The sequence below is a fragment of the Enoplosus armatus genome, chromosome 18 (assembly GCF_043641665.1).
Source record: "Enoplosus armatus isolate fEnoArm2 chromosome 18, fEnoArm2.hap1, whole genome shotgun sequence".
NCBI lineage: Eukaryota > Metazoa > Chordata > Actinopteri > Centrarchiformes > Enoplosidae > Enoplosus > Enoplosus armatus.
Window position 1 is genome coordinate 5,994,804 of NC_092197.1, and position 21,319 is coordinate 6,016,122.

The following is a 21,319-nucleotide window of genomic DNA, read 5'->3' on the forward strand; positions in this document are numbered from 1 at the left end:
AAATGCTCAGAATTCCACACTCCTTAAATTCTTTCATTACTTTCACTCTTTAGACTTTAAACATGGCACTTTGGTTTGTCTTTTCCTGTCTTACTCTTTCTGCTGTCTCTCTCAATTGGTTTCATCTTTGGTTTCCCTTTTGGATTCTGGGAACAGAGCACAGTTGAGTGCTGACGCTGGCCAAAGGAGACCCTCTCAGAAGGAGAAGTATGTTAGCCCATAGGATCATCTGTCTCCATTGTAACATCCCACCCTCGACCCCCATAAAGCTTCTGGATTGGATGAAAGTGTTTTTGACTTGCATGGTTGCATTATCCCAAAGTTTGTGTTACCCTGGGCATTCCCTGAAGAATTCATCATCCAATCAGAAGACCGCCCAGTGCATGAGAGTGTGTGACTGACCTACGCAGTGTCATTTCGCTGGCCTACATATCGTGGTGACTTATGTTTCGCTCTTTGCCCCATTTTGACCTGGTATTAACTCACTGAGAGAATTTAGGATTGACAAGCAGGACAGCTTCATGTCATAGCTGAGAGAGGCTAACATGAAACACCCTCACTTTCATCTCACTATTCCACAGGAGGGATGGTAATGTGTGTGTTCATGTATTCATACATGGATTTGTGTGTGCATACATGTCTGAGAAAGCCTTGTTTTGCGTGCTTGCCTGATTGTCCGTATTGACTTTGCCTTTGGGACAAAAACATCCAGCATTCCAGTTGTTTTATTCAGCTGTTTCTGTTTATCTGTTAATAGCCCTCCACCAGCTCTTCCCCCTAAGAAGCGTCAGTCAGCCCCTTCGCCTACACGGGTTGCAGTGGTTGCCCCAATGAGCCGTGGCTCCAGCCTGCCCTGCAGCGTCCACAGACAGGTGAGGGATTATGGTCCATTATGTTCAGGAGATAAATAACCATTAAGAAAAAGGAGTGCAAATGGTCTTTCTTTGTCTCTGCAGCAGCAGGACTATGAGCAGGAGTTCCTTCAGAGACGCTTCTCTGGGGGGAGCCAGTCCTATGGGGGCGACTCTCCGCGCCTGTCTCCATGCAGCAGCATGGGGAAACTCAGCAAGTCTGATGAACAGCTTTCCTCCATGGAGCAGGACAGTGGTCAGTGTTCTCGGAACACCAGCTGTGAGACGCTTGGTAAGACAACAAAGACAAACCGAGGGTTGGGGTTCGGTGGATTCAAATCTGCTCATCTCATCCGAATCCTTTTGAATTTAATTTAGGCGAAGCATTTGTCATCTTCAAAAGTAAAATTCTAAATGATGATCTAATATCAAAGATTCACTTTAGATAAGCTTTTGTTGGCTGAGAAGGACACACTGTACGTCTTCTATTGGTTGCCTAATCAATGTTCACAACATGGAGTTAAGCAGCATACAATATCAAATGTTGATTTAATGTATCTGACACATTTAAATAAAAGGTCCAGTCTGCTTACTTTTACACCTTATTTCTTCTGAGCTACTTACATGATATGCATTCAAGTTAAACTAGGAGACTTGACGTGCCACAATCAGCTGATAAATTCTCTAGAGAAGAGTCATTACTCTGTTGATCCTGTTGGACACATCTTGTTGGACACACAGTCCATTTGCGGTCATAGAGTGGCATTACAGAGTGATGTTTCTTTTCACTCACAAACCACACACAGACACCGGCTTGCAAAGAGCACATTGACCAGACAACACGCTAAAGTTTCCGTATGTTGTAACCGTAACGGAATTAGTGTTGGCTCCAGCTATAGTTGGTGTCATTTTAAACGTGGTATTCCGAGCTGGTTATAAATGAGAAGCCTACTTATGTTACCTAAATGTTTTCTACATCGCTCTTTGTTAATACAAAAAGAGGGAGGACAGACAAAAGGTTCAAGAGATATGTCAGAACTAATTGAATCCAGGTATTTTGCCAAGAGAGAACCAGATCCAAACTGGAACCAACAATCGGACCCCAACCCTTGACAAACCTTTATGTCCCTTGGGTCATTAATATTTTTCATCTCACCTGTTGTGAAGGTGCTAAAGTTAAAAGCTACACTCCAGTTGAGGTTTCAATTTGAATGTATGATGATCAAAATGTAATTGGTACCTTTTCTTTACCGTTTCAGACAACACAGAGACTTACGACCCAGATTATGACTTCCTGCACCAGGATTTGTCAGCTGGGGAAAACCTGCCCCCAATACCGGTAGGAGGGTGCCTGAGCCCCCTGCCTGAGTCTCACAGCGAGTCCTCTTCCCCAGTCCCCGGACAGCATCCCTCACATCCCCGCTTCAGTGCTCCTCCACCCCAGCAGCCACCCGAATACTGGACCCCGCAACCCAATCAGACCAATCCCTTACAGTCCTCCCGCATCAGCGCACCCCCTGCCCTGCCCCAGAAGAAGCGACGCAGCACCCAGACATCGCCCTTCCCTGACGGAGGGTCCAGGGTGCTGTATGAGCGCTACCCCTCCCAATATGACAACTTGTCAGAAGAGGAGCTGCACCCTACACCGCCATTCCCCCTTTTCACACCCATCTCACCCATGCCCCAGACAAATGGGGGCGTGTTCGTCGCCCAGTACATAGCCAGCGAGAATGCAGATGTCCCCGCCAGCCCACCGCCACTGCCAGAAAAGAAAAGCAGACACAGTAAGTGAGGGGATGGGGATGTAATGAGGGGGCGATGAAGTTGAGGAAGAAGAAAGACCTTTGAATGGGATGACTGAGTAGAGGGCACAGAGGGACAAAGAGTCCAATGTGGGGAAGAATAAAGGAAGGGATGAGGTTGATTTAGGAAAAGGACAGTGGGACATTGGCGGCACTTCGTCGTCAGTTCATTGAAGCTTATGTCAAGGAAATATTCCTCTGTGAATAGAGGCAGGAAGTGAATACCAGGATGTGCTACAATGGGTCCGACTCCGGGGGCACAGAGGGCAACATTTGGTCATTTCCTGACACACCTGCTACATCACTTCCTCTCAAACTACTGTATTATGTCATTCCATACAGTCTGCCCTTCCTGTTAGCTGAAACACTTGTCACAATGTATGACTACATGCAAGTATGATTTCAAGTGGACAACTTGCCAATTTTAAGTTCGGTTTACTGGTCATGGTTTACTGGGGAATACTACTCAGCCTGTGAAAATAGTATCTTCTGTGGCTCTGGAGGAATTTTGTCAATTTGGAAATAACTGATGATGTCATGGTGATGTCATCAGGGCAAGCTCATTTTGGGTGTGTAGTTTGACAGATATGGGTGTTTGCAGAACAGGGAGTGAAAATGTAGATCTAGTGTTTTTGGAGCCTGACCCATACTAGGGACAAATACTCAAAATATCTCAGCCTTTGCTGCTTTGATTTTGTTTTTTGTTTTTTGAATATGTGTCTTGTAAGTCTCCCAACTTTGTGGAGGTTCAATATTAAATAATTGGACTGCCCCTGTAAAAAGTGAGGAGTAACTTAATCCAAAATGGGATATATGTATCTTTAGAGGACAAAATTTACTGTTGAAAAAAGTCAATTCTTTTTCCTGATTCAAAACTCAAAGCAAAATAAACAATAAATGTTTTATAATGTAATTCATCTCCCTCCTCTAGTCCTCCAATACATGCAGTTTGTGGAAGACTACTCCGAGCCGCAGCCCTCCGTGTTCTACCAGATGCCACAGAGCGAGAGCATCTACGAGCAGCGCAACAAGCGCTTCCAGGAAGTCTACGGCTTCAACGACTCCTTCAGCAGCACCGACTCAGTCCATGAGCCGCTGCAGCCTCCAGCATTGCCCCCGAAACAAAGGCAGCTGGTAAGAAACCTCTCCATGTGTACAAGTATGATGACCATGACCCTTTTAAGGACCAAACCAGTTACTTTGATATTGTTCCATTTCTCATAAACTACCAGGGTTAAAGTGAAAAGGGGTCTTTATCAAGTGGGTAGAAATAATGGTTGGGTTAACTCATTTGGACTGTGTGATCGAAGTTGTAATTTAAGTTCCTGAAATTGTTCAGTTCCTTTTCCTCAAATTTGGACTAAAACTTTGAGGCTGTGGAGCCTTAAATGATTACACTTTTCATTTATGAGGTTATACGTAGAATCACATGACAAAGAATGTTGTGAGGAAAGGGTTTCTGGCACATGTGAACAAAACAACCCTCTGCAGTAGAGCTCGGTGCTGGTCCAAATGTCTTCATGCTTCATGCTGGCTGGGAAGGAAAGAGCGGGAAGGAATGCAGATTGCATTGTAGGGCTAAAGTACATTCCAGTGGTAATCCTCATCAATTTTCTCTCGAGCCTCCTCCTATCTTGTCATCTCTCTCACCTATTCAGCCCCTCCTCCTTACTCTCTCTGTCTCCCCTCCTCGCCGTTTTTTTGTAACCAAAGCAGACGCCTATGCGAGGTGTTTGGTTGTTAGTGGGAGATAAGACCGGTCTTTATCAGCCCCACATCAGATCCAGCCCATTTATCTTCGTCTGGGTTAATTGAGACAACTGTCTGACAGAGAGTCAGTGAGGAGAGAGAGGAAGAGTCACGATAGGATAGGTCATAGCAGGGGGAGGGTACACTGTGATGAGCCATGTGAGTTTGAAATGAAACCTTTAAAGGCCCTGAAAAATTCTTCTTCCTACTAGAATACGAGTGATGGGGTCCTACATGAACAGCGAGCAAGCCTCCTGCAGCTTTCCAAATAAACATAATTTTTACTTGAATCATTTCAAATGCTTGTCTGAGTCCAACCAAGTAAACACAGAAAGAACCCCCCTGGAATTTCCCTTTAATGATCATCACTGTAGAGCCACAAAACCAGCGAAACATTGCATGTTCAGTAGATGGTCCGTGGTTTGCCAGATTGTCACATACGAGACAGATTGCCTGTTTTCCCTTACTAATGCATGACATACATATTTGAAGGTGACAAATTGATCTGTGGTTGGCCCAAAGCCATAAAGTAATGAAGGCAATACATTTGTGGACAGTAAACAGATGACACTCCTTTCCAGGGTATAGCTAGATGTACAGCATCATAGCCCAGTAAAGAAAATAGACTTTGTGGCCACCTCAAAGAGTCTTTCTCTTCTCTCTTTGTCCATTGTCCTCTCTATGCCACCACAACTGTGTATTTGGAGCCCAGCGCTCAGCTTTTATTTTTATCATTCTTTTGTCTGCGTGTACAGTCGAACTGCACTCATCTCTGCTCCTGCCGCAAGGCCTAATCTGGCCTCATGTTTTGGACTTGATGAGCTCGTGGCCCAGTGGAATAAGCCTGTTTGCCTCCTCCATAAACCCATGTTCCAGGCTTACACGCTTTGGCGACTTTAAACGGGTTTGCAAAAAAAAAAAAAAAGTAATTTCAGCTGCTCTGTGGATAAGGAAATGGGTGGAAAAAAAACCAGAGCGGATAATGTTGGCCCTGTTTAGAACGTGTTGTAGTTGGCCTGGTTTCTGTAAAGCCCCTAAAGCTCAGGACATTAAAAGAAAGTTTATTGGACTGTCACAGTAGACATAAATGTGTGTAACCTGTACATGTCACGTGACCCTCTAGTAACAAGAGCTTTCTAGGAAGAACTCTAACTTAAACATAACAGTGGACCCATATTCAGTAACACTTGAACAGCGGCGGTCTGTTCAGTATTTATTTCCACAGCCAGTGAGCTGATGCTTCTCAGCTGAACTACCAGAATCCTCCTCAGCTTTCACCACCTCGACTTCACTTCTCTGCTGCTGAACTTTGATTAAATCTGCTCTAATTCAGTCTTGCTTACTAGTTTAATCAACTGTCCCTTTTTTTCTTCTTTTTTTTCTCCCTTAACACCCTTTGCCTTTCTTAATCCCCATTACTCTCACTCCCTTTCTTTTCTATCTTTTCTACCTTTCTTCCTTCCTCTTTGTTTCCTTCTCAGGCCTCCCACTCTTCCTCCCCCTCTTCCTCCTCCTCCTCTTCTCTCTCCTGCCACCTCCAGCCGTCTGTAGCGGCCATGGAGGAGGCGGGCTCTGGGCTGGGCCTCAGCATGTCCGTTTCTAACTCCTACCTGATTGGCCAAGCATCCTTGACCACACCCACGGTGAGTCCCCCCCCCCTGCCCGTGCTTAAACCCCATCTCTCCACCTCCATATCTCCACGCCGGTGTGGGTGCTGTGTGGTCCTGGACTGGTCCAGGGGCGGCTTGACCTGTGTGTGCTCCATATGCGATACCGTCTGTTTATCTACCCCTGTCTCTTTGAGGTTTCTGGTGGGGTCATCCCTCAAGGGTTGTGGTTTGGTTGCTGTGTGGTCCTTTTGTTCACCCACCCATCCATATGTGCATTTTGTTTTGACCTTGTGAATTTATTGTTTTGTCGTGTGTTTTTTAGCTGAGGCATTAGATGTGGTGTTATTAATGTGTGCTTTGTGTGGTCATGAGCGTGTGCAGTTATTTGTTGTGGTTCTGTGTGGCCAAGTTTGTGTGTTGCGCTGCAGCATTCCTCCACATGACAGGTAATTATTTGACCCTTTCCCTCTTTCCAGTTTGCCTCAGAGTTGCAGTCAGTGAGTTGTGTGTCTGGAGCAACTCATCCAAATATCACAAGGGACTGTCAGACCTTTGGTTCAAGATTATAAATGACAAAATAGCCTTTTGTTGGTCTAACTGGAACGTTTCAGCCATCAACAGGTTCGTGTTAATGAATTAGCTTGTGGTTAGTCAGTCTATATTCCAGTTACTTTAGAGACCCCATAGTGGACCTGGCTATGCTTTTTTGTCAGTATTTAGTAGTGTGGGGGGGTTTGACCCATGATGACCTCATGGTGTGCGAGGCACCCTAAGACATGGTGTGGATCTCCCTCAGGATATCTCCAGTGGAATGCAGCACCAGACGGACCTGATGGAAAACACATTCCTCCTCTTTCTGCTACTCTTCCTTCCTCGCCTCTCTCCCCCTCGTCTTTTTCATCCTCCACTGTGCACACGCACTCTACTTTCTCCTATCTGTCCAGTCTCCCTTTCACTGCCATGCTGTGTGCCCCCCCCCCGCCCCCTCCCACAAAAAAAATGCACAAGCACTTCCACACCTCCCATTTGCCTGTTTGCATTCCTCATCTCTCTGGGGCATGATGTTTTTGGGGGGTGTCATGGAGGAGGTAAGGCATGCCAGGAAAACTGCTTTGCATATGTTGAGTGGAAAGAAAAAGAAATATTCAGTAGTTCATTTTAATGTGCCCCCCCTCCATATAGACAGGATTTCTTAACTTCATCAGTATTTTTTAAGACTGCTGCTACAGGAAAAAAGGGGAGAATGAGAGGCCTTAATTTCCAGCTGATCTTGTGTGTCTGTGCATGTACACGTGCATGCATTTGTGTGTATGTGTTGGCCGAGTGTGTGCGGTGTTTATCAGTGATCTGTGTATGCACCGCTCTATGCTGGTATGCTGAAACAGGCCTGATATGTGCAAACATGTTGAAACAGGTTACCACTACCTCCCTGCAGACAGGCATCTCCTCTGCTGGCCACACACACACACACTGTTAATGTCTTGTCTAAACACATATACATACATAGTTGATGCTAGCTTATCTATGTATTTCCCTGTTCTGTCTTGTCATCTTCCATGGTATCTCACTGGAGATGTTTCTGTTGCCACTGGTTCCGGTTTAGCATTTTTTTGGTGTGTGTGTGTGTGTGTGTGTGTGTGTGTGTGTGTGTGCATTTCATGTTCAGGCACATCGCTCTGTTAGTCCAGGCTTAATGGAGGTGTGGGAGAATGAGGTGAAGTCTTTTTTTTCCTCTCTCTGCTTCCTGTTGTTCAGCTTCTTTTTCTACCTGCTCTGTCTTCACTTCTCTGATCCCTTAGTCCTGTCTTTTTATTTTTCTTTATTTTTCTGCTTTCCTGCTTTCGTTCTTTCCACCAATCGCAGAGCTTGGACCAGGTTGCCTTGACCAATGCCACCATTCTGGATGGTAGCGGGGGCGGGCCCAACGGTTCCCTGGCTGGCTCAATGGGCTCTGTGGCTGTCTGTCTTCCTTCTGAGTCTTCTCTCACTGACTCTCTCCACACCTCAGCGGTGAGCTTACAAAGGATAGATGTCGGAAGCACAAGCAGGATACTTTATATGAACCAGCTCTCTTAGATAATAAAATGTGATACTGGACCCCTTCCCTTGGCAGATTGGTGTGAGATTACAGCAGTTTGGTGTTCAGTATTGTTGCTCAGATGATAATATAGTGACTCATTCACTTAGTGGCATCTTGTTGTTATTATCACTGCCCACAAACTGTCTGCTGTCTGATTATTGGTCTTAAAAGAATCCCAGTAGAGCATGTTGCACTGCATGTTCTTTTTTTGCAAGTAAATACTAGTACGTCTACAACTGATGCACTCCAGTGCCACCTGGTGGTCATGATGATACTGAGCTGGAAAACACACCGCTCACTGTACAACAACAAACCTCGGCTAGCAGCTATCTCTCCTCCTTAGCCACATATTCACACTTGACGTCTGTTAGCAAACACTCTCCGCTCCTTTACGCCTTGGTTTGTGTCCCTCCTCTTTTCCCGTAGAGCGAGAGCGCAAATGACGAGGGCGGGGAGGGGGAGTATGTCAACTTGTACTCGTCCAGCCAGGCCAATGGGGAGCTGCCTCTCTCCCTCAGAGTAAGTAGCTGACCGCCACGAGTGAAAGGTCAATTCCATTTGCACGTACTGTCACTTCAGGATATGAATCAATTTGAAATGCGGCGAGAGATTTGAAGTAAGGAGGCCTGTACGACGGGCAGGTATCACTCATACCAGTCATCTGTTACAGCGAGCAGCTCTTATTGATTCATCTCTTTGAATTGATGGCGCTGAAATGGGATGTGAACGTAGCCAAACCTGACCGAGCATGACTTCAGGTTCACAGGTTTGCCTGCAAGGGACTTACGTGCTGTGGTTGGTGTCTGTGGAAAAGATGTCCATCTCTATGTTGTTCTGACTGCCTGGCTGGTGATTGCTGTCTCTGGCTGCGCTTCAACTGTAACGAGCATTTAACCTTGTTCCCGATCTAACACCTGACATGTGGCTGCTCCAAAAAGGGATTCTCAGTGGTTCACCAGTTTTCAATTTTCCAATAACATTCCCCATAACAGCTTATGTGCGCCTGTGCATGTGTGACAGCGTACGTGTGTGTGTGTGTGTGTGTGTGTGTGGTTTGTGTTTGTATTCCCTTGGGCCAGCGTGTGCGTTCAGGGTGTATATTAGGCATGTTTGGGTTGTGGTGTGTGCAAATGTAAGTGAGAGCACAAGAGACGACGTAGGGACGTGTGATTGTATTTGTAGCTTTACATTTGGTGCTGTTTCAGTGTGTATGAGTTCTACCCTCCTGGTGTCTTTCTGTTTTGGGTCTCATCTGTTGGGTTTTTCCTGTTCATACTAAGGAAAAGCTGCATTTTACCCATTGGCTTTAAACCTAATCTAAGTCAACACTAATAGGGATAACATCCTTTGTAAACATAGTGATTTGTAGACATTTATACAAAGCATCCATCCTCCCCTCCACCAAACGTGTTGCATGTACAGGTGGGTCATACGATCTCATCAACAGCCAGCCCTCTGTCACTGCATGGAACCATTCGCCAATGATGTTCCATGTAACCTGCACTACAGATGTCGATTATTGCTTTTCCCCCAAATTGATTAGGAAACAATCACAGCTGACGATGTACTTCAAGACCCCACCCCTCAGATGCCATCCTCCAACAGCAAAGAGGCTTTGGACAAGGAAAGGTAAGGGTCGTAATGTCTGCATCCAAGTGACACTATATTCTAACTGTATACAGTTTATACTATATACTCATCTTTATAGTTACTGTTTTTGAAGTTCGTATATGTATCTATATTAGCATTTATATTGTCACTTTTCCAGTGTGAATACACTACATAACCTGCTAAGCATTAGTACATAGTAGTGCTACAACTTTTTCTCTAAAATGCTGGAAATTTATGAAAAATGTCCATGTTTTGTTTTTTTTTTGCCAGAGAAAAAATATTAAATCCTCACATTTCTGCTTGGAGAATGACTGAAACGATTAAGTTCTAGTATGCAGTATAGCTTTGGGACACAGCTACAGTCATTGTTGTCTCAGAAAGTTGTGAGTGTTTCTGTGCTTGTGGCAATCGAGTGTGTTTTTTGTTTTAGGAGGCAGAAGTCAACAGAGTCGGCTGGGAGCGATGAGGAAGACGTGGACGAGCTCTCCCTCATAGACCACAAGGAGATTATGAGCAGGATAACACTAAAACAAGAAGTAAGACGTCCACCATTGTTGATGCTGTGGCTGTTTTCAGGAATCTGCTGTGACAGAACTGTGCCGCACCAGCATACAAAGCACATTTTATCCTGTTAGTCCAGTGCAGGCTAAAGGTCACTGTGAGTCACTCAAATGTGAAATCGGATCCTGAGATGAACCACTGATAGCCATTGCTGCCCCCTGGAGTTAAGTCTCTGAAATTGCAGATCTGAAATTGACAAACCGCCCTCCTCCTACGCCTCCTCCTCCTTTGTCCTGTGTGGTGCAGTCTGATAGACAGATGTGTGAAAATGCTGCTCGTCACTGTGCAAGGTTAGGGGCAGTGTGACAGAAATGATTTACAGGAGGAGGATAGGGAGAGATCAGAAATGGAAGGAGGGAAGATTCATAGTCTGTGATGACATTTAGAGCTGTTGCAGAAGACATATTGCAGTGGTGGTGCTTCTATCATACACAAGTCTGACTTTTTTCTTCGTCATCAGAGGAGCTGGTGCAAGGCTGGGAGAGGTGGGGGCCTTTCAGAGGGGTGGTAGCCAAAAAGAAAAAAATACAGGCAGAAGAAGGTGCAAGCTACATTTTGGGGCTAGACTGCATCACTCCACATCAACTCTAGCTACTCTTTTCCTCTCCTGCCACCTCTCTCGATCTTTCTGTCTCTCGTTTTCTCTAATTCGTTGCACCTCGCTCGCTCTCCTTAATTTTCCCAGAATGACGATGGCCCTGACGTTCGTGCTGGATCAGGAGATATTCTATTAGTCCACGCTACAGAAACAGACCGCAAAGGTACAGTACAGAGCACATTAACGACTCATACTCGCCTCATATATTTATGTACAGCGCAGTGTGTTACTGGGCTTCGGGGTCACTGGTACAGCTTTGTATTGCTAGCTTGAGAGATCTGCAGTCGTTTTTATATTCAAACACAGATTTATTTGTTATTTGTAAAGTGTGATTCTTGAGTTTGACTGATGTGTTATTACTTGTCTGATCTCCTCATCTGAGTAGCATTTTAAACAGCCTCAGTCTCTCTCTGGTTCTGTAATTTGCGATGTGTCAGTCTATGTATGTAGCCTTCACATCTGATGAAGTGCTTTCAGCTTTAGTTAGTTAATTAGGAACTCTGGCTGCACTTCAACTAAAATATGCTGCTTTTTCCCCTCTGTTTTTACTTGACAGATCTTGTTTTGTACTGTGAAGCCTTTCTGACTACATATAGGACTTTTATAACCCCCGAGGACCTCATTAAGAAGCTACACTACAGATATCCTTTTCAAATCACTCAATGTGTCACTCCAAGCTTAATCGTTGGTTTGTTGGCAGGAGGCTGTTTTTCTTGCTTAGTGATTTCTTTAAAATCCTTATTTATCAAGGAAAGACTTCTTTATCTTGTTTGCTCTCATTCAGCTCTTTCAGTCACAAGCTTTCTTACATGGAAACCTCCAGAACAACTGTAATCCTCTCCTGATGGATACTGAAGTCTAAATTACTATTGGAAATAGTGGCACTTCTTGTGATTGTGTGCCTTGCTTAATAGCACCTCAAGAGAGCAAGTGTCATGAATGTTTCCCCCCACCAAGATTTTCCCTTCTATGATCTAAAACGCTGTCTCTTCAGTAGCAAACTTCCATGTATAATGTTGTGACACTTTTGTTTTGCTCTAGCAGTGGCATTTGTGAGTCGGTCAGTCCACCTCTTTTTGTCCAGACTGAAATGTCTGAACAGCTAGATGGATTACCATTAAACTTGATACAGATATTCATGGTGCCCAGAGAATGAATGCTAATGACTTTCCTAATCCCCTGAAATTTCCTCTAGCACCACCAGCAGGTCAAATTGTTTTTACTTGTCCTTTCAAATATCTACCTGATGAATTAGCACAAAATGTGGTACAGATATCCACGGTGCCTAGCCAATGATCATCACCAGGTCAAAATTTCTGAAAGAAATTGTTCTGGCAAATGTTAGCATGGAGATCTGCTAAACTAAGATGGTGAACATGGTAAAAATTACACCTGCTAAACATCAGCCGTCATTGTGCGCATGTTAACATTTAAAGTACAGCCTCACAGAGCAGCTAGCGTGGCTGTAGACTCTTAGTCTTGTTCTGCAATAATTGCTGTGTAATGATACATGTTTGCATGTAATGAGGCTGAGAGAGAACTAGATTGCTTAAAAGAATCCACAGTTTTTGTGCCATGGTAGTGTTCCCTAAATTGGAGTATATTTTATACTCTGAAATGTTACTGAAAATAAGTACTTTTGTTGTTTTAACTTAGAACACTGTGTGGGGTAAAAGGTAATAATTATTGAATTGATTTGTAGAACCACAAAATGTTCCAGCACAAACGTGCAAGAGTTTGTAAACTGTACTTCACACTGTAATCCACATATTATGTAGTTTCCATTGCCCTTGACCACAAAGCACATACACCAGGTTCTGCCACAGTCCGGACACCTTCAAGAAGCGAGTCAGCAAAAACACATTCTTTGTGCTGGTTCGTGTGGTGGATGAGCTGTGGTGAGTTTATTTTTGTCCTTAATCTGGGGAAGACCTTTTCAGAGTGTGTTGTGCACCTCCTCAGGGAAACATGTTTCCAGGTAGATCTAGACTATGGGGAAGAAAACTGGTCTCTCAGTGAATTAATGAAGATAAGCGTGTGCAAGTTTAGAAGAATGTGTAAGTTTCTGATTTTTTTGTTGTAAAACACTTTGATAAAAATAATTCAATTCTGAGAATTGTTCTGAGGGAACACACTCTTAAAGTTAAACCAAACAAGGGGTCGCAAGTAAATATTGCTTCGCTTTAAAGGTTCATGAGCTTAAAATGTTGGGAGCCAGTGTAATAAGAGATGTTGGTTATTGACAGCTGTAGGCAAACTGCATCATGTAAACTCAGGAATGATTGATTTGATGTTGGTATTACCCATATTACCCTGCTAACAATGAATTGCAGCCTGCCATATAATGTTTATTTGAGCTCAATCATCCTAAGAGCTTAATTTATTGTTCTGCTGACAGCTACAATCAGAAAATATGTCCCTATTTGTGCGAGAGCATCCGGAGAGCTCTCTCTTTGTTCCGAATCTCCCTTTAATTGACGTTTTATGGTCATAAAAATGCATGTCTGATCATCAACAACTAAATGAATTACTTTCTTCCTTCGGCTCACAAAGTTTAATCATTTAATCATTTTCTTCTTCTCTTCCCCTGTCCTCCAGCTTGGTGGAGCTGACGGAAGACATCTTGAAACAGCTGATGGACCTGGTGTTCACACTGGTGTGCAATGGCGAGCTCAGCCTCGCCCGTGTGCTCCGCAAGAACATCCTGGATAAGGTGGAGCAGAAGAAGCTGCTGCGCTACACTAACTCCCTCAAGCCGCTTGCTGCCAGAGGGGTCTCTGCAAGGTATTGTGGGGGTCAAGGGTCAGCAACAACACGTCATCGTTATTGCTGTCTAAGAATTCTCCCTTCCATCCCTTGATATTTATGAGTAACTCATTTAGTTTAAAAACTGTTCATTTCCATTTTACAACATGACCAGACTATCTGTAAAGCGATTAAGCTGCACCACAAGGAATTACCATGATGACTTGAAAGAGTCTTTTCTATCCTTGTCAGTCTCATGGCTGCAGTCAATCTGCAATGTAAGACTTAAAGTAGAAGACATCGCCTAATATTTTGTGTGTCCTAACAGGCCTGGAACTCTCCATGACTTCCGCAGTCACGAGATTGCCGATCAGCTCACTCTTCTTGATGCTGAGCTCTTCTATAAAATTGAGGTACAGTGGCCTCTTTGTATTCATCCTGATTGTGTGTGACATTGATTGCGTCTCGACACCGAGCTCCACGTAGTCAACGCCAACTTTTTACACTTCCCGTTTTCCTTCAGATCCCAGAGGTGCTGCTTTGGGCCAAGGAGCAGAATGAGGAGAAGAGTCCGAACCTGACTCAGTTCACAGAGCACTTTAACAACATGAGCTATTGGTAACTTCATGCTCTCACATCTCGCCGTCTGTCTCTGGTATTCTTGCTTCCCTCTTACACCATCTTGCCCTCATAACACCACACTGTTTATTCCTCTTTATCCTTCAGGGTCCGCTCTTTGATAATCCAGCAGGAGAAAGCCCAAGACAGAGAGAAGCTGCTTCTCAAGTTCATCAAGATAATGAAGGTTAGTTACCTCAGAATTAAATATCCTAATTGTCATGTAATTTTGTAATGTTGTTTAAAGCTATAACATTTATACATTTCTTATTACAGCACTTAAGAAAGTTGAATAATTTCAACTCCTACCTGGCAATACTGTCCGCCCTGGACTCTGCCCCCATTAGGAGATTGGAGTGGCAGAAACAGACCTCAGAGGTGAGAGGATTGTGAGGATGTTGTAGTCATATGTTGTAGTAATGTCACAGAAGTGTCATGATTATGTTTACCACTTTTCCCTCATATCACACTTCCTCCTTATTCTTCTCTCAGGGATTGGAGGAATATTGCACGTTGATTGACAGCTCCTCCTCCTTCAGAGCATACAGAGCTGCTCTGGCTGAAGTGGAGCCTCCATGCATCCCGTACCTGTAAGTGAACACGCATGTTTGGACTCAGGTAAATGTTGTAGCTGAAAGCCATAACTTGACATGACTCCTCCTTCGTCCAGGGGTCTCATTCTCCAGGACTTGACCTTCGTCCACCTGGGGAACCCTGACCTCATTGACGGGAAGGTCAATTTCTCCAAACGCTGGCAGCAGTTCAACATCCTGGACAGCATGCGGCGCTTCCAGCAAGTGTAAGTCCACTGGGATGAATTTACAGTATGATGAAAAGATGCACGTAGTCTTAATATATTATTGCATCAATCACAGTAATAAATGTCATCATTTGTTTGCCACTGGCAGGAAATACAATGTATGCCTACTTAGCTTTTCATTAAATTTTAATATCATAAAACATTGCTGTCGCCACCACACTGATAAATCACTGCATCAATCAAACCTCGACCTCTTCTCGTCTCAGGCATTATGAGCTGAAGCGCAACGAAGACATCGTCTCTTTCTTCAACGACTTCAGCGACCACCTGGCAGAGGAGGCCCTGTGGGAGTTGTCGCTGAAGATCAAGCCCAGGAACATCACCAGGCGCAAGACGGACCGCGAGGAGAAGACCTAGGGCCTGTGGGCCCCCCCGAGACTGACCTCCAACTGTGCTTCATGACACTAACTCCACTTTACTACAGACTGAGAGAAAGACGAATGGAAGCTATCCGCTGGAGCTAATGGGAGACTCATTGTGGGGAATGCAGAACAAACTACAGACAACTGAAGCGTGGCCGAGGTTTACAAAGAGCTCTGCTTCTCTGGGAGATTATAATTGGGATTACTGTGGCTCTGGCGTTTAGATGGGGAGAGATTCAGTGACTATGGTGAAACAGGAGGAAGCCTGGTGCCAAGGAGGAGTGAAGAATCACACAGAGCGGACAGGGAGACGCTACGGAAATAACCAAAGTCTGCTCCCTGGGCTCTCTGTTTTAGAGTGGAGCTGTTGCGTGTGCGTGAGATTGAGCTGAATGGTCCATTACTCTCCGAGTTGCTCCTTCCTCTTCCTTTATGTATGTGCCATTTGCTGGTCATCTTCTGCAACCCTCTCCTCGACTCACGAGTTCCCCTCAAACAGCAGAAGCTCCAGAGCTGCCTGCCCTGAACTGTGACATAAACACGCAGGCCGCAGACCCGAGAACCTGCTGGGGAGCGCGAGGGGATCTGAACTTGAAGAGAGGATGACCATTAGAGACTGAATTTGTTTTGAAACATTTTTGTGTAAGAATCATGTATGGTTATGAAATGTATTATATACAGTGCTCCTTTTGTTCTTAAAAAGGATGTTTATGCTTATGAGAAGAGCTTAGCTTCTCCCAAGTGCCATACATATGTGCACTAAAAAAAGCAAAGCAAAAACACAAAAAGATAAATTACTAAAGATGCTGTGATCTATGTATGTCATACTGAATCATTGTGTGCCGTGTTCAGGTGTAGAGAACCATCAGGCAATCACAATCATGTCCCCGTCATGTTGGTGTGTGAAAGAGTTTGTGTGTGACTGAAGTCCTCAGCGACTTGTGCGTTTGTCATTCCAAAAATGTGCTGTAGTAAATCATTTCGATTCCTTTTTTTGGGATAATGGTCAAAACCAACACATCACACTGTGCTATCAAACTCCAATAAAACAAACAGCTCTGTTTCTATACACACTGTGTTGGTCAGAAGCTTCATTTCCGTTCTCGAAATTCAAATAAGACTTGCACTTTAAAACTTTACAATAGAATTTCCATTTATTGTTGTACAGAATGGTCAGTGGAAAATGAACTTAAAAAAATTAAGGCATGTATTCAACTGTAAATAATCAAAAGGAAGCACTCGATACCAATGTAGGTGTGACACTACTAAACCATACAGCCTCCAGGCCCATTTTGATTTAAACAAGTTAAAACAAACAGGAAAAGCAACAAGATAACTATAGACAACAGATAAGTATTAATATAACTTAAATAAAATCTCACTTAAAGCAACAAACAAGCAGGTATAAAGGTCAAAGTGCAAAAGCATGACTCTTCCTCCCATCAACTGTATCAGTAACAGGTCATCTGACCACAGCCAACACTGAAAAAATCAAATCGTATCATGGAAGACTGTTAATGTGAGAAGCAGAAACTATTAGCATATTGGTTGTGCACCAATAATTACTGTAAAATTATGAAGAGGTGTGAAGCGCTGTGGGATTGTGTATAATTTCTTTTCTTTTTTTTTTAAAAAGGCTGCAGAGGGTGAGACTGGCATCACAATTGCTGACCCATCCAGCACAAATCAGTAGCAGCAATCCCAACTGAAAAGCTCACATTCACAGTCTGGACACATCCGTCCACCCCACATGCATCCACACAGTCTCAGTGAGGCCGACAACTGGGCTCCAGCAGGACCCTCTTTCCTGGATTAGCGGCTCCGTTCTGCATTTCACCCGACTCAGAAATGGCCCGTTTGAAGCCCCGCCCGTGGCCGTTGATGGACCCTCGCTGCCATTTGCAGATGTCGCCATTCAGTATGTCTTGGATGTGCTGTACGATGAGGTTGATGGCCACTGGTGAGAGATGGATGATTTGTCAAGCAGGAGGAATAAGCAGAAAAGCATGTTTTTTTTTTTAGAAAGATATTTACTTACCCATATTGTCAACTCCCCTTGGAATGATGACATCTGCGTACTTCTTTGTCTGAGAGAGAGAATAAAGTGAGGTAGTGCTTGACAGTTGCTGCTCAAAGGAGATTAGTTGACAGAATAAGACACTGGAAAATGGACACACAATCAGCGATAACCATCATACTTACAGGCAAACAAAACTCTTCAAAAGCAGGCTTGACAAATGTTGTATACTGAGTGAGAATCTGCTCCAGGTCTCTCCCTCTGTTCATGTCTCGCAGAACTACAGGAAAATTACGTCAGATTATTGATATACTGTGGCAACATCTGGAATATTGTGTGTGAGGGAGAGATCAATACCTCTGCGAGACAGTCTGACGTCTGAATCTGTGTCCACAAAGAGCTTCATGTGAAACATATCACGCACTTTCTGAGGGTAGAAGACCAGGATCCCCTCAAAGAGGACCACATCTGCTGGGTAAACCGTGATCCTGTCTTCCAACCTGGAAATATGAACACAGTTTTCATACAGAGGCATGAGGTGAGAATTATTAGTTCTGTGATTTCTCTTTAGGGCTTAATGAATGTGAAATGCTTCCTTCCTACCTGGAATGGGTGACGAAGTCATACGTTGGCACTTCAACCACCCTTCCCTCTGCAATGTCCTTTAATGTTTTGTACATTAACTCGTTGTCAAATGCCTCTGCAAGACATTAAAAAGACACAATAGAATAGAATATTAAAGTCAACGCAGTGCATGCAGCATGTAAACAATATACTGTATATGAAAGCCAATATAACCAGGCGATGTAGGCTTATCTCACATGCTGGTGCATATGAGGAAGAAATAAATAAATACACATACAGTATATAATTTAGAATAAGTCTCTTCTAAGTGATTGGAAAAAACATCCCAAAGTTCAGCTCCAGTGTTAACAATTATTTGCCTCATGTGTGTCGGCAGAGTAGCACATGTGGCACTAAATACCACAGACTGTACATGGAAGTGTTGATATACAGCCAATCGTATAAACACACAAATGAAAAAATGTGCTGACCCATATTCTTATCAGAGATATGTCTCATTCACAAACATCCAGTATTAGTCAGGCTCAAGGACACAGTAATCTAGTGCACATTAATGCAATGTTGCTGTGAAACACTGTTGGGGGGAAAAATTGGGCATTTACAATGGGCACATTTTCAGGGTCTGGAGTTTAACATCTATATTGGCCCAGTCCAATATTATTTTTGCTGCTGATTTTGTGATCTCTTATCCCAGGGATGACATTCAATAAAACTGTTTAATCCACAGCAGAATAACCTCTCAAGAATTTGACATAATTACATTAGAACAGCATGCAAAACACAAATAAATCCACATAGGTGCTGGTTGAAAATACTGGTATTGTTATCAGTTTAAAAACATACCAGTCGCGCACCCTTATCAGAGACTGACGTGAATAAAGGCAGCGAGGTGTGTGTTTGTTAGGAAACTGGAAAGGAAAAAGACCACTCTGTAGCCTACCTGGGTGATCAAAGTTGTACTGGCCTTTCAGCGCTTTCCCCTTTTGATCTGGAGTCAGGACTCTGTAGAAACTATCCTGGCTTACAATGGCCACCTTCCTCTGGCGGTGGTCCACCTTGTTCTGGCCCAGGAGCTCCATGATCTTGGCGCAAACTGTTGACTGTGGCAGAGTTTTCACTCAGTTTCACTCAACTATTGTTATTTATGACCTGTCATAATGCTTTATAAGGTTAAAGGGTTAGCACGTTTGAGGCAGTGTCCTGAAGAATAGAGGGAACAAAGGTCCTTAAGTGTGAAATTAAGTGTATCAATGACCTTCTCAATGTAGTGTTTATCAGCTGACATTGCGAGAGAATGGACAAATATATTACAGCGGCTAGTTAGCTGTATGAAGCACTTTGGCGCTAAAAGGTCACAAAGAAGTGTTGAAAAAGACAGTAAAAATTAACAGGGCAGAAATATCATGACGGTTCTAGTGTGTTAATGAAAAAATATAAGGAAAATATTAACCGAGCAAGGGGGCGTGCCAGCTGGTTTGACAGTTTGACTGATGCTAATGTTGGCGCTACTAGCAAACTAAGCTAAGCTATTCGGGATGCCAATTTCCGTCATCCCTAACTTAGTTCCTTTGGCTGAAAAGGGACTGACCTTGCCGCTGGCGGTTCCTCCGCTAACCCCTATTAGGAAAGGGCGATGCCGTGGCCTCTCTGCCTCGTCTAGGGCTCCGAGAGCATCCATTGTAGTCCAATATTTAAGAAAGATTGCAGAAATATAGATAGCTTGGCTGAGTGCTAGCTATGCTATCTGTAGCAACAACAACACGCTGTTCTCGCGAGAACTAACGCTCTCCCAACCGAAAGTATCACTCAGGCCAGTTCGGAATGGAATTCCATTCAATATTTGCATAAAATAAGGTTAATCACCACCTGTTCACATTTACAGGGGAACTACATTACACATTTAGACAATATATGCTAAATTACTACCTACATACATTATCGGTCATTGATATATACATCTATCTATCATCTATATCAAATGTTTCTGAATACTTTTGGTTGTGGTTAGAACATTTTATTTTCAATAGTTTTAAATGATATGTCTTTTACAGTTTCATTTGCAATCAGTTAGCTTGGATTATAGTTCAATCCCTTGCTATTAAAAGCTAGTCTTCCCTATTCCTTGCTCAGAATACATAACAATAAATATACTGGCTATTAAAAAGACTTGTGTTTATTATGGAATTAAATATCTTACAATATACATATACAGTATAAACACAGCATTATTGTTTTTCTGGGTCATTGTCTGAGATCTCTGTGTCTTCTCCACATTGTGACTTGTCTTTCCTGGATTCATCCACCACTATCTCGAAGGCAGCACTTCCTTCGACCCTCTTCACAGTCTCTCCTTTGGCAGCAAGGATTTCCTCAATGTTTCTAAAGGGTAAAGCACCACAGCACACAGTCATTTAGAAATATACTGTGCATGCAGTTATTAGTAAATCAAAGATGTCAATTTCAATAGTGCATTTTGAACACCTTGTGCTCCTTAGACATGCTTAAAGGGTTGCAGAAGTGTTATTTGTTCACTTCAACAGTGTTTTGTACTGAATTTCCATTTACCTGGAAACTTGCATGCTTTGCCCTGACCACAATTTTGGATGTCTCACCTCATACCTTCCAATTAAGTGCATGTTCCCTTTGACTTCTCAACTACTCAAACACTATTGGCATCACATGTAGAGCTAGACCAATATATCAGCCTTATTACAGATTAATTGGTATCAGCATATATGTTGGCTAATAAGTAACAAGAAATTGTTGCCTTGAAATTCCAATATGTTTGAGGTAGTTTGGAAACAGTTGCCATTGTGGAGTTTGTCCACCAGAGTGCACTAACAAGTTTATTTTCCAACTGACAGACCGCTCAGTACATAGCCACAATTCTTCATTAATCAAATTTAGGGGATGCTTGTTGTTGTTTGTTTATATTATAAAAAAATAAGTAAAATATTGATATCAGTATCAGCGTCAAAAATCCGTTGTCAGGCGGCCTCTAATCACAAGGCACCAAAATAGTGCTAGATGGTTCTATCCATTAAATAGTATGAGTGACCATAAAGAGTAAAACCAACATTAGTGCAACCACACCACTTTTGATGGTTATGGTTTGGGTGTTGTTATGAATCAATGACATATTCTGGTTTATATTCAGAAGTCCAAAGCACCACCAACCTCTTCCCTTCCAGGTCAGAGAACCATTTGAGGTTATCAGCGATGATATGATGGTTCTTGCATCCTGGACAGGTCACTATCACAACCCCTTTGTGATAAGCCTGCTTGGATATCTTCTGCGAGGACCTGGTAG

The 21,319-nt window shown here is 43.4% G+C and overlaps 2 protein-coding genes across 4 annotated transcripts in view; one reads left to right on the plus strand and one right to left on the minus strand.

Moving 5' to 3' along the window:
- Positions 1-16,476, plus strand: part of rapgef1b (Rap guanine nucleotide exchange factor (GEF) 1b) — a 41,772-nt gene extending 25,296 nt beyond the window's left edge. Inside the window, exons 7-27 of one of the 2 annotated variants that reach the window (XM_070924485.1) lie at positions 150-207; positions 758-872; positions 957-1,143; positions 2,120-2,635; positions 3,585-3,787; positions 5,884-6,045; positions 7,876-8,022; positions 8,519-8,611; positions 9,636-9,721; positions 10,137-10,239; positions 10,950-11,025; positions 11,419-11,503; positions 12,668-12,760; positions 13,461-13,646; positions 13,936-14,020; positions 14,131-14,225; positions 14,334-14,412; positions 14,502-14,603; positions 14,718-14,815; positions 14,896-15,024; positions 15,252-16,476. In XM_070924485.1, the coding sequence (XP_070780586.1) occupies positions 150-207; positions 758-872; positions 957-1,143; positions 2,120-2,635; positions 3,585-3,787; positions 5,884-6,045; positions 7,876-8,022; positions 8,519-8,611; positions 9,636-9,721; positions 10,137-10,239; positions 10,950-11,025; positions 11,419-11,503; positions 12,668-12,760; positions 13,461-13,646; positions 13,936-14,020; positions 14,131-14,225; positions 14,334-14,412; positions 14,502-14,603; positions 14,718-14,815; positions 14,896-15,024; positions 15,252-15,402 (2,849 nt within the window). In that variant the 3' untranslated portion in view covers positions 15,403-16,476. Of the gene's footprint in view, positions 1-149; positions 208-757; positions 873-956; positions 1,144-2,110; positions 2,636-3,584; positions 3,788-5,883; positions 6,046-7,875; positions 8,023-8,518; positions 8,612-9,635; positions 9,722-10,133; positions 10,240-10,949; positions 11,026-11,418; positions 11,504-12,667; positions 12,761-13,460; positions 13,647-13,935; positions 14,021-14,130; positions 14,226-14,333; positions 14,413-14,501; positions 14,604-14,717; positions 14,816-14,895; positions 15,025-15,251 lie in introns of both variants that reach the window. The other variant, XM_070924486.1, reaches the window with a different exon arrangement.
- Positions 16,477-16,534: 58 nt separating this feature from the next.
- uck1 (uridine-cytidine kinase 1) lies at positions 16,535-19,742 on the minus strand. Of its 2 annotated transcripts, none has more exons than XM_070924553.1 (7): positions 19,598-19,742; positions 18,950-19,109; positions 18,028-18,124; positions 17,782-17,855; positions 17,610-17,704; positions 17,446-17,494; positions 16,535-17,364 (listed from the first exon to the last, which is right to left on the minus strand). In XM_070924553.1, the coding sequence occupies exons 1-7, from the start codon at positions 19,685-19,687 to the stop codon at positions 17,174-17,176; spliced, it is 756 nt and encodes a 251-aa protein (XP_070780654.1). In that variant the 5' UTR covers positions 19,688-19,742; the 3' UTR covers positions 16,535-17,173. The 2 variants fall into 2 exon arrangements, with proteins under 2 accessions (XP_070780654.1, XP_070780653.1); XM_070924552.1 differs by having other exon boundaries at positions 17,782-17,924.
- Positions 19,743-21,319: the final 1,577 nt, after the last annotated feature.